Here is a 17,166-nt window from a genome sequence, read left to right as displayed (position 1 = left end):
GTGGTCCAGAGACCAGCTACACAGGCTTCCCCTGGGAGCTGATTAGAAACACAGAATCACAGCCTGAGCCCCTAGCCTGCTAAGTCGAATCCATACTTCGCCACGAGCCCCAGGAGATTCATGGGGACATCAGAGTCTGAGACACTGTGGTGGAAGCCACCATTCACTTCCACGCAAATAACTGACCATGGAACAACAGGAGGCAAGGCCCATTCTTAGCAGTTCTCAGGGTCGGATTTCCTAGACACATGGGGTTTTTTGTTTTTTTAATTTTTAATGCTTCAAAGCATACTATTAGCCAAGTAGATAAACTAACAGCTATTGAATATCTACTACAGCCCAGACCCTTGACCATCTATTATGGACTGAACTGTGCCCCCTCCAAATTCATATGTTGAAGCTGCAACTCCCAATTCAACTGTATGTGGAGACAGAACCTTTAAAGAGGTAACTAAGGTTAAATGAGGTCATAAGGGTGGGCTCCTGATCCAATATGGCTGGTGTCCTTATAAGAAGAGAGACCCCTGGACTTCCCAGGTGGCACAGTGGTTGAGAATCTGCCTGCCAATGCAGGGGACACGGGTTCAATCCCTGGTCCAGGAAGATCCCACATGCCGTGGAACAACTAAGCCTGTGTGCCACAACTACTGAGCCTGCACTCTAGAGCCCACGAGCCACAACTACTGAGCCCGCGTGCCACAACTACTGAAGCCCACATGCCTAGAGCCCGTGCTCCACAACAAGAGAAGCCACCACAATGACAAGCCTGTGCACCACAACGAAGAGCAGCTGCCACTCCATGCAACTAGAGAAAGCCCGTGCGCAGCAACGAAGACGCAACGCAGCCAAAAATAAATAAATAAAACAAAATTTTAAAAATTAAAAAAAAAAAAGGGAAAGCAATCCCAGGGATGCACACAGAGGAAAGGCCATGTGAGGACACAGCAAGAAGGTGGTAATCTGCAAGCTGAGGAAAGAGGCCTCACCAGGAACCAACCCTACTGACACCCTGATCTTGGACTTGCAGCCTCCAGAAACCATGAGAAAAGAAATGTCTTTTGTTTAAGTCACCCAGTCTGTGACATTTTGTTATGGCAGCCTGAGCAGACTAAAACACCATCTCATTTAAGCCTCACAAAACCCTGTTGAGAATGTCTTTTAATAAATGTACTGACCCTGATGAAAAGACCACCACTTTTTGAGTGCCTGCCCCACATCAGGCAGGTTACAGACACATGTCAAGGCTGTCTCTGTATCATAGACAAGGATATGGAGGCACAAACAAGCCAAGATGCTGCCCCATGTCACACTCTGTAAGTGACAGAGGCCAGGTCTGAGCCAGACCTCCATCTTGCTTTCCGCCACAACCCTCTTTTACACTTTTTTCCCTGATTCACATAATAAACTCTAATTAGATGCACCCAAGCTTTACTCCCTCTAAAATAACTTCTACAAACTCCCCAAGCACAGTCTCTGTCTCTCTATGTATGTGTATGTGTGTGTGTATATATACATATACATATACATATACATATATATATATATATATATATATATATTCTTGTGGCCCATATTTACCACTAACAGCCACAATAATGCAAACTAAACACAGATGAATATGAACCACCCATAAGATGTCTTTTTTTTTTTTTTTAATTGTCTAGTCCAGGGGTTGGCAATCTTTCCATGAAAAGTCAGCCAGTTAATATGTTCACAGTTTTGTGGGTGAGATGGTCTCTGTCCCAAGGACTCAAGTCTGTCCTTGCAGCTTGAAAGCAGCCACTGACGATACACAAACAAGTGGGTGTGACAGAGTTCCCATAAAACCATATGGACAAAGAAACGTGAATTTCCTTCCATTTTCATCTTGATTTGTTTTTCAACCATTTAAAAACATACCATTCTGCCTTCCGGGCCATGAAGAGACAGGTGGTGGGCAGTAAAAAGACAGGCGGGGAGCCAGATGTGGGCAGCAGCTTGCTAACCCCTGGTCTAATCCAAAACCACCCAATTGGCCAAAAAGAAAGCCACAGAGCCAGATGATGATGAGCCCTTGCCGTTTTCTTATTGAAAAATGTGGACTTTGAATTTCCAATTTGCTACAGATCCCTTTGCCCAATTTCTTATCCAGGAACACTTGCTATTACCAAACTCATTTCTAGGAACTCTCAAGTGCCAGAAAGGAGCTTGAAGGGGATAAAGTGCCTTCCTTCTGCATAATGAAAATCAAGGGAATGGTGAAAACAAACCCCCAAGTAGAATTTACATCTTTTTTTTTTTTTTAATAGCATGCCTTTTGCTTTATACACAAACAGCACTCGTCTTTCATCAATGCGGGAAAACATCAGGTTTTCCTGATGGTTTGTCAAATATTTCATAAACTCAAATTTGGTTAAGAAGGAGATAATAAAAATGGTTGACACGAAAAGGAAATGCCTCGTTGACTTTTCTAATCTAACCACTTCAGAGGAGAGCCAATCTCATTATCACATCTCTCACTGCTACTTAAGAGGAATCCCAGGAAGCCCGGAGAGATTTCTTCCCTAACTATCCAAAGAAGTAAAACTGGGTTTGCTCTGTTAACCACATCACTTGAAAATGGCCAGCTCCATTTTCAGCAAGTTTGTACATGTCTTTATTAAAATCCAGACCACAAGGCATGCAGACTATTTCACCTGAGTGGCTTTGGGAGGAAGGGGCACCTTGAGACTCTCCATCATCCCTTCGCTCAGGGGTCGGCGAATTTGTTCTGTAAATGGGCCAGACTGCCAGTACTTTCAGCTATGTGGGCCAGTCTCTGTCGCGACTCTACCACTGTAGCAGGAAAGCAGCCAAAGCCACCGTAGACAGCACATACCCAAAGGGGTGTGGCTGGGTACCAATAAAACAAGCAGTGGGCCAGACTTGGCTGGCAGGCCCTAGTTTCTGAGTTCTGCTCTAGAGCATCTGGAACTGAAGTGCAACGAGAAACCTAGAGAAAGGAGACGGGGTTCACTCCTCAACACGGCAAGCGTGGACTAAGCAAAAGGGGGTATATCCAATGTGAACCCCAAAGTTTGCATCCAGGGCTTGTGCTGCACATTTCTACCTTCTTTTTGTTCTCCACGTGCGGCTTCTCACCTTGGCAGCAACTCTATGTAACGTTCTCCAGGATGAGCAATAGTGGGCATTTATTTATTACTTAGATGGTGGTTAAGATCCTTAACTACCAAGGCCAAGGTGGAAAGCCAGCTGGTGTGATGTCATAAAGAAAAAGTTATCTGGGTGGAGCTGAAAACCTCATCCTTACTCACAGATTAAGCAAAGTTAATCTACTTAAGTGGCTGGACATCACTCCCAGTCAGAGATGATATGGACTTAGAACCCAGGTCTTTGAGATGTATGTACGTATGCATAAACATACATACATAGGAACGAATGAACATTAAGTAAACAAAGAAGTAAGTTGTCAAAGATGCGTTTTTGGGGGCTGGGGGTTCTTAGCCTAAAGCTGTCAACGTGGATTTCTCTTTTTTTTTCTAAAAGCAAGTTTCTTTAATAAGTTTAGTCATTTTACCATCCCTTCTTTTTTTTAAGGTGGACTGTTTTTTTTTATATCAGTTTTTTTTAATTGAAATATAATTTACAATGTTGTGTTAGTTTCAAGTGTACCACAAAGTGATTCAGTAATACATAAATACATACTATATATAGATTTTTCAGATTCCTTTCCATTATAGGTTATTACAAGATATTGAGTAGGGCTCTCTTTTTTAAAGTGACCCCAAAAAGCCATTAGGGATGATACACCGAGATGTTCACTGCTGTGTTATTTATAATAGACAAACGCTAGAGACAACTCAAGTCTCCATCAGCTGGGGACTAGTTAATTAATTATGGTATGTCCTTACAATGGCTTATTTGCAATTATTAAGAATGGTAAAAATACAGAAATGTGCTCATATTATCAGGTGAGAAAAGCAGGCCAGAAGATACAAAGATACCATCTGGACAGAGAAAAGGTATCTACCATACCCAGTGCACATGCATAGAGAAAGAGCCAGAGGAATGTGTACCCAGAGTGATGCTCTCTGGGGAAAAGTGATTACGGGTGATTTTTTCCCTTACAGCAAAGCTGGACTTCATAATTTTTCTACAATGAACATGCATTGGTAGTAAGAAACTTTAAAACAAAATAAAACAAACAAAAGCCACTAAGGCTACAGTGGTGGTACAGGACGATGTAGCCTTCCCGGGTACTCTGGGAAGTACCAGTGAGGGAAGCCAGCAAAGGTCACAACAATGGTGACCGCAGTGGCATTTATAACAGCGGATAAAGTACAAGTTCAAAGTACATATGAGAGGGCCAAGGTTAAAAAGAGATTTATTGACGCTGCACGACAGTTAAAAATGAGACCCATGAAGCCTCTCTGGCAGCCCAGAAAATATGAAGGAAATAATGTCAAAATGAAAACAGCAGAGACTCACAGACATGGAAAAAAAATTATGGTCACCAAAGGGGAAAGGAATAAATTAGGAGTTTGGGATTAACAGATATACACTACTATACATAAAATAGATAAACAACAAGGATCTACTGTATAGCACAGGGAACTACATTCAACACCTTGTAAAAACCTATAATGGAAAAGAATAGGAAAACGAATATATATATATATATGTATAACCGAATCACTTTGCTGTACACCTGAAACATTGTAAATCAACTATATTTTAACTTAAAAAAAAGAAAAGAAAACAGCAGAACCCAAACTGCCTTACCGCTGTTGGAACTATGTCGAATATACCAATACGTACAAGAAAAATGCTAGAAAAGGGATGGGAAGACAGGAAAAGGTTTTCCATGCTGGAAATTGCCTCCAATTTTTTTTAATGATGTGATTGCTCCTTTAACGGTCTGTGTGTGGACTGCTTGAATGAATGTAGGCAAGAAGAGAGAAAATTCGGGCAGTGAGGACACCCATAGGTACTGAGTGCTTACTGGGCACCACCCAGTCAAGCACCTGGCTCACCTTCAAGTTCACTGAACTTTTTAATAACACCAGTAGGTTTGACTTTCAGGCCTATTTTAAAGATGTGGAAACTGAGGCTTAGAGAGGAGAAATAACCAGCCAAGGCCCCATGAGCAAGAAGCAGATATGGGATTTGAACCCACATCTAACTGACCCAGAACATGAGCACTTACAAGCTGTAGGACCCTACGCACTCAAAATTCAAACTTGGGTAACCTTTGGTGCCAATGCGGGTTCTTGAAAAGCCTCCTAAAGATAAACACCCATGAGCTGCCACTTTAAAAATGGACAACAGCCTTTGATGTGCATCCCCCATAGCTCCACTGCTTATAAGAACTGAACAATGAGAAAATAGTTCTCTGGTGAAAAATACAACTATTGAAACAAAATCTTAATGACAGCATTCTCTTCTCCGAGCTCGATTCATCCCCACGACACACAAATGCACACAAATTGAAACCTCAGCGCCAGTCTGAATAAGGCAGGGAGGTTTCCTCACATCATTCATATGGCTTGAGGATTGACCAGCCAAGATCTTGGCACATCCGTTCCTGCTGACAAGAACACCGGCCTGCGCGAAGCTCGATTCAGCAGCCCGGTTCCCTGCTACTTACAAACCATGGGGTGATACTCGGCCCAGATTTGACAAGGGAATAAATTACAGAAGCTATGAAGTAGAATGAATTAGCTGAGCAGGAGGACAAGTGGACTTGACCCTGGCCTAGCAAAATCCCACCATTATCACTAACTCGTTCGATTCTTCCAGGTGCAGCCCGTCAAAATCGTATTTGCCCAATTCCTGCCCAACATTTATTGAACAAAAACTGAAAAGGAGTATCTAACGTTGCCTCTTTTCTGACTTTTTGACAGCCTCCACAATAAATGAATCCTAGGTGTTTCCCACAGTGTAATTTGAAACAACTCAAACTGAAAGTCAACTTCTACAGTAGAAATTAACACATTTTACATCAACTATATTCAATAATTTAAAAAAAAAACCCGATGAAAGTAACAAAAATAAAAAAAATTTACAAAGGACTTCTTGGTTAAAAAATGTATAAACAAAAGGTCCTTTTCATAAATGAGCTTTATTTTCAATGCTGTTTAGTTCTAAGAGCCTGCATATTTATTTATTCCTCCCACCAGGTTACCTGCAAGTTAGGATTTCAAAAACCACAACAAATAAATCAAACACTTGTAGGATCCGGGCACTGACCACCCAAGTGTCATGTTGGCGATTAAACCAGAGAAGCTTCTATGCAAAATGCTGTATTTCCTCCAATGAGGCTTGTTTTTCAACCTTGAAATCATCCACTTGAAAAGCAGACCCCAAAACCCAAGCTTTCAGAACTGAGTCCCAATATCACCACATAAATCACTCTCATTCTAGAAACTATACAATTAATGGCCCCAAAAGTTACTTTAATAGAGGGCTTCAAGGCAAGGCAAAGTTTCTCATAAAACCCCCATCCACCCTGCCAACTGCTCTGCACCTCTCTTCCACAGGAACCCATAACACTTCACCCTTCAAGCCCTGGGGACAACCTCAGCAGCATGGAGTGGCCAAGCAGAGCCCATTGGGATGGGGAAGGAATTTGGACACAGACGCAGCAACTATGAACTTGTTCATTCCTCACAAATGCAGGCCAATAAGAGGGTGCATCAAACTTAAAAGCCAACCTTTCTGCTTCAGATCCCTGGATAAAGAAGATTTTTAAAAATCTGTATAATTTGAACCAAAAAAGGATGGTTATTAAAAACAAACCAAGAAATACCCAGAAATGGGTTTCCAGTGAAAGTTTGGTAGAAGAAGGATTCTGATCTGATTAAACAATCTAGATACCACAGCCCCTCACATAAACACCCTTCAAACTCTTTTAAGTAGACAGCATTTCAAGGCAGAGATCAAAGTGAAAATATCTTTGAAAAGAAAACAGTGACGTGGCTGGGAAACTGTGCTCATCTTGGCGAACATTTTTTCCACCCACCACAAGCTTGGACTTTCTGGGAAGGTCACCGGTTTTCTGGGCAGAAACATTCTTGAAGTCGTCAGGAATGGAGGAAGAGACACTCTGAGAAGGTTTCTGGTTCTGTATCTGGAGCTCAGGAGCCAAAGAGCCTGGAAAAGTCAGAGGGCAGAAACATCCATGAGGATGGGAAGCGGTTGCCTTGAAAACACTTTCAGGAAATATTTTCTGGTTACTATCACTAAGATTATTTTACATCATTTTCTGATTTTGTAAGTAATTCTTTGTTACACAACAATGTGAACACACCGCTGCCAAACTGTACACTTAAAAAAAAAGTAACTCTTTTAAAAAGTATCTACTTGATATGAATCTAACATTTTATTTTAGCCCATTCTCTATCACTGCAAGTCAGTGGTGACTTTCATAAATAAAAAGACCTTTGAGTAAACAAACGATTATTAGAGATAACTCTGTTAACTGAAGAAAATCTGGAATAGAAAAGGCCTAGAAACTGTATAAATGTTCATGAAGTTTGGGAATAGGTTATGATACAGGCCTACAGGGGAAAACCACAGAATTGTTAAAAAGATACACAGTTGGCCCTTGAACAACACAGGTTTGAACAGCGCCAGCCCAGTTATACATGGATTTTTTTCAATAGTAAATACTGCAGTACTACACAATCCAAGGTTGGTTGAATCTATGGAAGCAGGACTGCAGATACGGACAGCCAACTGTAAAGTTATACTCAGATTTTCGACTGTGAGGAGGGTCAGCACCCCTAACCCCCATGTTGTTCAAGGCTCAATTGTATACAGGAACTCTCTGTATTACCTTTGCAACATTTCTATAAATCTAAACTCTTTCCAAAATAAAAAGGTTATTTGAAAAAATAACAACAGATGGGGCAGGAACAACTGGGTCACCACATGCAAAAGAATGAAGTTGCATCCCTACCTCACACCATATACAAAAATTAACTCAAAGTGGATCACAGACCTACTATTAAAACTACAAAACTTTTAGAAGAAAACTTAGGGGTAAATCCTTATAATCTTGGGTTAGGCAATGACTTCTTAGCTATAACACAAACAGAACAAGCAACAAAAGAAATAGATACATCGGACTTAATCAAAATTGTAGAATTTTGCGCTTCAAATGACACCATCAAAAAACTGAAAAGATAATCCACCGAATGGGAGGAAATACTTGCAAATCATATATCTGATAAGGCACTGGCATCCAGAACATAAAAAGAACTACAATTCAGTAATAACCTAACTAAAAAATGGGCAAAGGATCTGAAGACATTTCACCAAAGAAGATATACAAATAGCCAATGAACACATGAAAGCTCAATGTCATTAACCATTGGGGAAATGCAAATCAACCTTCACATCCACTAGGATGGCTATAATCAAAAAAACTGACAATAGCAAGTATTGGCAAGGATGTGGGGAAACTGGACCCCTCATACCCTGCTGATGGGAATGTAAACTGCTGCAGCTACTTTGGAAAATAGTCTGGCAGTTTCTCGAAAAGATAAATATAGTTACCATATGACCCAGCAATTCCACTCCTGGTTATATACCAGAAAACTGAAAACTTAAGTCTGCACAAAAACTTGTACACAGATGTTTATATCAGCATTATTCAAAATGGAAACATTGCAAATATCCATCAACTGATGAGCAGATAAACAAACTGTGGCATATCCATACAATGGACTATTATTCAGCCACAGAAAGGAATGAAATACTGATAAACACTACAACGTGTAAGAGTCTAGAAGACATTATGCTGAATGAAGGAGGCCAGACACAAAAAGCCATATACTGTATGATTCCATCAACATGAAATACCCAGAATAGGCAAATCCATAGAGACAGAAAGGAGATCAATGGTTGCCCAAGGCTGGGGGAGGAAGGAATGGGAAGGAAATACTTAATGGGTACTGGGTTTCCCTTTGGGGGGGATGGAAATATTCTAGAATTAGAGAGTAGTGACGGTTGCACAACCATATGAAAATACTACAAAACACTGAATTGTGAAGACTGACTTCCACTTTTTACTTATTAAAACCCTTTTCCATGGTTTGACACTCTCCTTTTCTCCCTATCTTCTCCCCGCCCATACTTTTTTAATGAAGATTTCAACATATAGAAGAGTTATAACAGTTCAGCAAACACCCACATACACACCACCTTCAATTAATGCTTTGCTTTACTGTGTATCTATCCATTGATCCATCTACCTTATTTTTCATGTTTCAAAGTCGCAGATATCAGTGCCCTTGATCTCTAAACGTTCAGACACCTTTCTCCCTGTATTTCAAGTTTTTTATGACTTTTTAAAATTTCCAATTGCGCTCAGCTCCAACAATACAGAAATGAGTACAGGGAATAGCAAACTACCCCTTGAGCCCACTAACTTCCTCAGCAATCACAGCACGGTCACCTCCGTGGACAGTGTGGAGTAGATCCTTCCAACTCTCTCACTGGAAGTTATTTCCCTCACACACTCACTCAGCATTTATTCAATGTTTACTGCGTGCAAGTCACAACTGACACCAGAGTGTGCATACAGGTGACACCCGACCTTCTTTACTTTCAAACCATTCTCCTGTGTAGACAGGACCTTCAGGCACATTATCAATGATGGTGTTGTGTCAGTTGGTCGTATGGGTGTCCTTCGAGTTACCTGACTCTCCTCCTGTTCTTGGAGACTTAGGTGATTTCCAGTTTTTGATATCCTGAAAAAGCCAGTCTCTGCCTCCCTGACACAGCCCTTTCTGGAGAGAAGCTTCCCTCACTCACGGCATGTGCTGAAAGAGCTGGCCTAGGTCAGGGATCTGTAAAAAGCTACACAGTAAGTAGTTCAGGCTTTGTAAGCCTGCCAAAATGGTCCAACCTTGCCATTGTAGTGCAAAAGCAGTGACAGACATGGGCTCCATTCATGAAAACTTCATTCATGAAAATAGGCAGAGGGTAGATTTGGCCCATGAGCTGTGGTTTGCTGACCCCTGACCTATGTGGCTGGAAGCAGGAACCCCCAATCCAAGTAGATCTGGGTGACACCTAGATACTCCCAGAAATCAAAATCAGGACACTGGGCTACGGGCTAAGCTAGCCTTGGGCTGAGCTGGGAGGTCACAAAGCCTGAGGCTACCATCCTGGTCACAGGCCAGCAGGTAGAGCAGTAAAAGTAGCTAGTTAGGTAAGAGAGGACGATGAAGCCAATGGACAGAAAAGAACAAAATGATGAAAACACACCGAGTTCTTCTCTGCCCCAGGACCTTTGCCAATGCTGCTTCTGGTGCTACTGTGCCTCTCTCCAGCTCTGCAAATGGCAGGCTTCCTCTCGTTCTGTAGGTCTTGATTTGAATGGCATCTTCTCAGAGAACCTCTCCCTGACCCTCCTAAACTGCGAGCCCCCTTCCAATTCTCCACCTCACAACTGATTTTTCCCCCTATTTGCTTATTTTACATCCCTGTTATTCTGTGCATTCGCTGAAGGCAGGGACTATGGCTGTTTTGGTCTCAACTGTAATCCCAGAGCACAGCCCTCAAAAGACAGTTCTGAATAAATAAATGAATGAATGGATAGGTGGGAATCTAGAGAGACAAAGGCTGGAGGAGCCCCCCAACACTTCTACTTCCTGTGAGAGCTAGTTATACTTCCTACACTCTTCTGCGAATTCCTTGATCTCTTCATGAGCCCTCTCTGTACCTAGGCAGGCCTCATGTGAGCTCCCAAAAAGGGCCTCTCTGGGCATACATTACAGCCCTCATTCTGGGCTCTAAAATACTTTTCAGCAGCACAGAAACCCCTCCTCCCCCGATCTCCTAAGTCCTGGAATCATCCCCTCAAACAGCCACTGGGCTGGCACAAGGACCGCACAGCAACCCCAAATTCAGCATCTCAATGACTCAAGACAGCCAACTTTTCACTCTCTTCCTCTTTAGGGGAAGCACATGGAGATGGGCACAGCCTGGCCCAGAACCCCAGATTCTCCTTGTTTTTTTCCCTGAGTCTGTTTACTATGAGTCTCATAATTCACTAACAGCATGGTCCTGACACTGAAAGGGAAACCAATCCAATTGGATTTTTTTAGCCTAATGAGAAAATAAAATAGGCATAAAAAGCAGAAATAAAGCCTGAATACACTTCTGCTGGCTTCCAGCAGGCTGGGAGCAAGAGCCGGCAGCACGCTAGCCTTTCAAGACGTATTTTCCACTTTGGTCAAAGTCAAGTACAGGCTAAGCACAATCCACAGAGCTGGCGAGAGGTGACGGAGCCATGGGCTCAGGGGAAGGCATCTCTTGGCAGCCTCTGCTGAGGCACCGGGCACAGCCAGGACGTGAAGAACACCATGTTCCAATCGAAGCTCCAGCCTGGACTGCAGTGACATAGTTTAATTCCTATAGACCCCCGTTTCCTCTCTAGTGTGGAGAGTTCTTACTTTGAAAGCAGAAAGCATGACACAAAAGTGCAGACTGTGAGGACAGAAAACGACCATCAGAGGGTCATCCTAGAGAACGACCCTGAGGATAATGACAACGAAGGAGAGAGGCGGGCTGGACTTACACGATCATGCAGAACATCATGAAGACATTCCATAGGGCGATGAAGATTCGAAAATATCTGAGGCTCAGCAAGAACTCCCGGATGTTGTCACCTGGAAAGTCAGAAAGCATTTTCACAAGCAGTGCTAACATTTCTGTTGTCACTGCTGCAGTGTGCTTCTACCCACCCCACACCCACTGCCCCCATGTTCCAATGGCAGCATGGCTTTTCATTTGGGCCACCTCTGTTCCCCAGCCCTGAGCACTCAGGCTATAGCTGCCACTGACCAACCCCCTGAGAGGACCAAGCACTCAGCCTCCGATTGGCTCAGGGAAGGGCACGTGACCCCAGTCTGTCCAATGAGAGCCAGCCCTGGGACTTTTGCCTGAACTACCGGGAAAGAGGCACCTGCTTTCTGCCAGGCTAGCTGGACTGCAAAGATGTAAGCCCAGTCCTCTAAGGCAGGGTGCAAACCATGGCCTGTAGGCCAAAGCTGGCCTCTGCCACCTATTTCTGTATAGCCCATGAGTGAAGAATGTTTTTTATATTTTTTAATGGTTAAAAAAAACAACAACAAAGTATTTGTGAGCCACAAAAATTACATGAAATTCAAATTTCAACAGCCATAAAGTTTTATTAAAATACAGCCATGTCCACTCATTTACATATTATCCATGACTACTTTCAACTTACAGAGGTGAACTGTTGCACCAGAGACTCTACGGCCCACAAAGCCTAAACTATTCATGATCTGGCCTTCTACAGAAAAATGTGCCAAGCCCTGCTCTAGGGTCACCTTTGTCAACACAAGCCAGCCTGATAGTAAAACCAACCCAGGAGGAAAAGAGAGCTGGGGAGGGTCACAAGCTGGAGAGCCAGTTTAAGCCCTGAATCCACATGTGCCCAAGGACCATTCTACCCTTCGATGTTTCAATTTGCTTTAGCCACTTTGAGCTGGTTTTCAGTGTTTACAACTGAAAAAGCATACTAATTCAGGCAAGTAGAATGGCAGTTATGCTTTGGTGACGACTAACTCTAGTCCCCTCTGATGCCAACGAACAGAAACCACTCCAAGAAGAAGGAATTTGGTACATTAAGACTCCAGAAGGACTTCCCTGGTGGCACAGTGGTTAAGAATCCGCCTGCCAATGCAGGGGACACGGGTTCGAGCCCTGGTTGGGGAAGATCCCACATGCCGTGGAGCAACCGAGCCCGTGCGCCACAACTACTGAGGCTGCACTCTAGAGCCTGCGAACCACAGCTACTGAGCCCACGCACCTAGAGCCCGTGTTCTGCAACAAGAGAAGCCACCACAATGAGAAGCCCGCACACTGCAACGAAGAGTACCCCGCCCCCGCCGCAACTAGAGAAAGCCCGTGCGCAGTAACAAAGACCCAACGCAGCAATTAATTAATTAATTAAAAAAGAAGACTCCAGAGACTCGGGTTCCAGGACCTTCCTCTGGGGTTCTGAGTTGATTGCCCAGCCTCTTGAGGCCTCCAGAATGAAATGAACGGATCCAGATTAGATGATCTACAAGGGTGTTACCCAAAGTGTCATCCACAGACCAGAGATGGAACACCGGGCAGGAGCTCAGAAACTTCCACAGAAACCCAACATGACCACCACCTGGCACTGCTGCACCATCCAAGCGCATGAAGAGCACAAGGTCTTGCTCTACATGGTTTAGACAAGTCCAGTGCTGTCCATGCCACAGGGTTAGCGACACGTAGCAGCATACCCTGTATAAGTGTTGGCCCAGCACAGACTGCAAATGTCAGAGACAGATCCATTCCCAGAATGTCTGCAAGGCACTGCTTGGCAAGGCCCTTCTCTGAGCCCAGGATCACAAAAATAGCCTCTCTTACCATGAACAAACGCTGACTAAAGGCCACTCATCCCAGGGAGTAGCTGAGTGCAGGGGATACAGGAAGGAATGAGACACATGTCCCTGCCCTAAGGAGCTCACAGGGAGAACAAATACTAAGCAAGTAACCACACACCTGATTATTCACTAGGACAAGTGCCATGGGAGCTATAATGGGGGAACCCAACCTGGCATGCATTGGGAGGCGGGTGGGGTCAGAGTAAGTCTCACTGGGAAACTGTGAACTCCAACCTTAAACGTGAGCTGGGGACTTCCCTGGTGGTGCAGTGATTAAGAATCTGCCTGCCAATGCAGGGGACACGGGTTTGATCCCTGGTCCGGGAAGATCCCACATGCCGTGGAGCAACTAAGCCCATGCGCCATGACTACTGAGGCTGTGCTCTAGAGCCCGCACGCCTAGAGCCCATGCTCCGCAACAAGAGAAGCCACTGCAATGAGAAGCCCACGCACTGCAATGAAGAGTAGTCCGGGCTTCCCGCAACTACAGAAAGCCAGCGCACAGCAACGAAGACCCAACGCAGCCAAATAAAACATGGGCTGGAGTTTACTGACCTTCCACAGAGGTGACGTGGGCCTACATGTGCCCCAGTTTCCTCCTGTGTAAATGGGGATGATGGGGGACTGTGAAGGCTGCAGCACAGTGCCTTACAGGACACTCTCAATAAATGAAGCCACTGTGATATTAGGGATCAGCCAGGCAGAGGATGGAGGGAGAGGAGCATGATCTACAGGGTCAACTGCCAACACAGAGTCCTAGTCTGAAGGAGCCTAGCAGGGAGCCCCCGATCAGAGGGAAGCCACCGTTCTGACTATCCTTGTCACCAATGCTCCCGCCACTTTCGAGCCCACGTGGCCAATCTCCCACCTACCACAGCTCCAACTCAGATCTATAGATCACAGCCCCAGGGGCTGGAATAGTGCCTTCCATGTAGTGGGTAAGCAACATATACAGCTGCTGAATGAATGCATGAATGAACAGACGGACAGTCTAGTGATTGAGAGGACAACCTCTGGAGTCAGAAAAACCCAGGCTCAAATCCCAGTGCTGTCGCTGATTTGCTGTGTGGCCACAAACAAGTTGAGCCACATCTCTGAGCCTGAGTTTCCTCATCTGTAAAACGGGAAAATGCTCCTTACCTTTTAGGAATGGAGGTGGAGTGAAACACCCATAGGAAGTACCTAACAAGGCAGCCACCACCTGGCAGGCCCCCAATAAAGGGAGCTGTCAGACTGCCTTCAGATTCGCTGCCCCTTAGGGTTCCTATTGTCCTCATGCAATGCTCCATCATAGCACCCACCACCTTGGCCGCAATGCCACCTCCTCAGAGGGCCTTCCCTCCACACAACCCAGCCAGAGCAGCAACCCCATTGCTATCCTCCTGACATCTTCTTCTTCACTGTCTGTTCCTTGTTTAGGGACTGTTTGTCCCACCCCATAGGAGTACAACCCAAAGGCAGGAATGACTTCTGTCTTGTTCCCTGCTGTGTCCCCAGCATCTAGCACAGTGGCTGGTACAGAGCAGGTGTTCAATAAATGTTTGGTGAACGAATGAATGAATGGATACAATAGTCATGTACAGGTCCCATTAGACTCCAAATAGTCACATGTGTCAATTTAGCAGGAAGTATATATTCTAGGGCCTCCAGGATCCAGGCATGTGAAATGATACAAAGATAAGGGGGCGGGGGCTGGGATGAGGTAGAGGCCACAGGCCCGGCTTCAGTGGGGTCCTCCTTCTCAACTCCTATTCAACAGGCGTCAAAAGGTCGCTTGAACCCCAATTTGTAGAATGTTCCAATTTTTTCTTGAAAAATCATACGTCTGAATCTCTATATGACATCTCCTGATTTATTTGAAAGCTAATCTAATTGAAAATTAAACAAACAGGTTTACAGCATTCTGGAAACAATAGGCTGCTCATTCATTCACTCATTCATTCATTCATGCTGGAATGCTGGAACTGCAAGGACACAGATGAGCCAAAACAAGCTGGAGCCTCTTCTCTGGAGCTTAAGGTCAAGTGTGAGAGCTAGATATTAGCCAAATGACAGCATACATAAAAGAAAATTATAACTGTAAGAAGTGATATGAGTGCTGACCTATGCAGGGAGGTCTGGTAGGAGAAAGCAGTGGATGACAGAGGTGGGTAGAAGGAACAGCACAAACTCAGGCGCGCGCACACACACACACACACACACACACACACACACACCCCTAAAAGAAAACTGGTGAAAAGGAACTGTCCTCTCTGAAATGTACCAATTCCAGGGTACAGAAAGGAGGCCTTACCTGTGCTGGGCTCCCTCGACTCCTCCCCAAAGCCTTGCGTGTCCTTCTTTTTCCTACAAAGAGAAGCAGACAGTGACCGCTTTGAGTAGGACAAACAGACCACTTAGTCCCCGGGCCCTGATCCCCAGCTCAGAGGGGAGCTCTAGCCCTACCGTTGGTTCGCTGTGTGACCTCTTTTGCGCGGTTCAGTGATGTTCCCTGGGCCACCCCTTGCCCAGCCAATCACAGCCATGCCTGCAGCCACCGACGGGGTGGAGAGAGTGGTTCGAGGGAGCCAGGTGCGGGGCTGCGGGTACAGATTAGGGCTAAGAGATTCTCGGGGGATGGGTCTGAGGCTCTCATGGGTGCGAGCAGAGGGATCCCGCGGGAACTGAGAGTCCGCAGTTCAAGTCTCGGCGGCGCGGAGAGTCACAAAAGGATGGACCCGGTTGGAGGCGGAACTTGGGGCTGGGACCTGGGGGCGGGGCCGGCGGCGTACGGCGTGCACACGCTCGCGAAGGCGGGGCTACGGGTCCCCCGGATGGAGCCACGGTCCAAAGCGGCCTACTCACAGCTTGAAGTTGAGCACCGCCCCGGCGTTCATCAACAGCGTCCTGCAGAGGGAGAATGCGGTTACCTGTACCGTCCCCACCCTGTCGGGCCCTCACGTCCCATCCTCTGGTCCCCCTAATTACCCAAAGAGCAGGATGTCCCCGATCATTGTTACGGCCGGAGCGTCCGTCAGAACAGGAAGCGGAAGCCTCGGGAAGGGAGGGGAGAGGAACACGAGCCGACCAATCTCGAAGCAGCTCTGGAGAGGGCTGGACCAATCAAAGACCAAGGCAGGCAGTGTCCCGCCTTCTGCAGGCCGAGCCCCCTAAAGAAAGAGCGAGCGCCGCTCCTTGCTATGAAGGCCTGGGGAGGGTAACCAAGAAAGGGCGGGGCGACAGCATGACGTCACCCAAGGGGCGGAGCCATCTGGGGGCAGGGTTGGGTAACGGATTGGAAGCCTTTCGCGCATGCGTGAGAGACCAGCCAGCCAGAGCACTAGCACAGCAGCTTTCTCTTCTGCCGGGCTGGGCTCTCGGATGCGGCTTCTGGAGAAACGGTGCCCCCTGATCATTGAACTGCATAGGAGAATGAGTCCTGATGCAGTGGGCTCTACCGGGCATGGACGTCCCGACTGTTGTACTCCAAAAGGACCTCCTCCTGGGCCTCACGGAAGGCGGGATCCCCAGTAGGCAGGCACTACCCGGGGCGGGGGTCCCGACTGAGCGGTTCCCTCGGAGGACGGGATTCCTTGCGCGGCACAGAAATCATGATTTACAGAGGGCTGGGATCATGACAGCTCGATAGAGGACGGGGCTCCTGACCGAATGGACCCTATGGGGCACGGGAGTATGGGGTTCACAACTGATCTGGTCCCACGGGGGATGGAGGTCCGGATCCAAGGGCGCGGTC

General features: G+C 45.8%; 1 protein-coding gene across 3 annotated transcripts; it reads right to left on the bottom strand.

Moving 5' to 3' along the window:
• Positions 1-6,081: 6,081 nt before the first annotated feature.
• SMIM7 (small integral membrane protein 7) lies at positions 6,082-16,550 on the bottom strand (the record flags this gene model as incomplete). 3 transcript variants are annotated; one of them, XM_082383061.1, is made up of 5 exons in its annotated part: positions 16,401-16,531; positions 16,278-16,319; positions 15,727-15,779; positions 11,570-11,660; positions 6,082-7,131 (listed from the first exon to the last, which is right to left on the bottom strand). In XM_082383061.1, exons 1-5 carry the CDS (start codon positions 16,424-16,426, stop codon positions 7,116-7,118), a joined length of 228 nt encoding a protein of 75 aa, XP_082239187.1. In that variant the 5' UTR covers positions 16,427-16,531. The 3 variants fall into 3 exon arrangements, with proteins under 3 accessions (XP_082239187.1, XP_082239185.1, XP_082239186.1); XM_082383059.1 differs by lacking the exons at positions 16,278-16,319; positions 16,401-16,531 and adding an exon at positions 15,879-16,271; XM_082383060.1 differs by lacking the exon at positions 6,082-7,131 and having other exon boundaries at positions 11,566-11,660; positions 16,401-16,550.
• Positions 16,551-17,166: the final 616 nt, after the last annotated feature.

The sequence above is a fragment of the Balaenoptera borealis genome, assembly GCF_965194805.1.
Source record: "Balaenoptera borealis genome assembly, chromosome: 2".
Classification (NCBI taxonomy): Eukaryota; Metazoa; Chordata; class Mammalia; order Artiodactyla; family Balaenopteridae; genus Balaenoptera; species Balaenoptera borealis.
The sequence above is the reverse complement of the archived record's forward strand: the minus strand, read 5'-3'. Positions and strand labels throughout refer to the sequence as shown.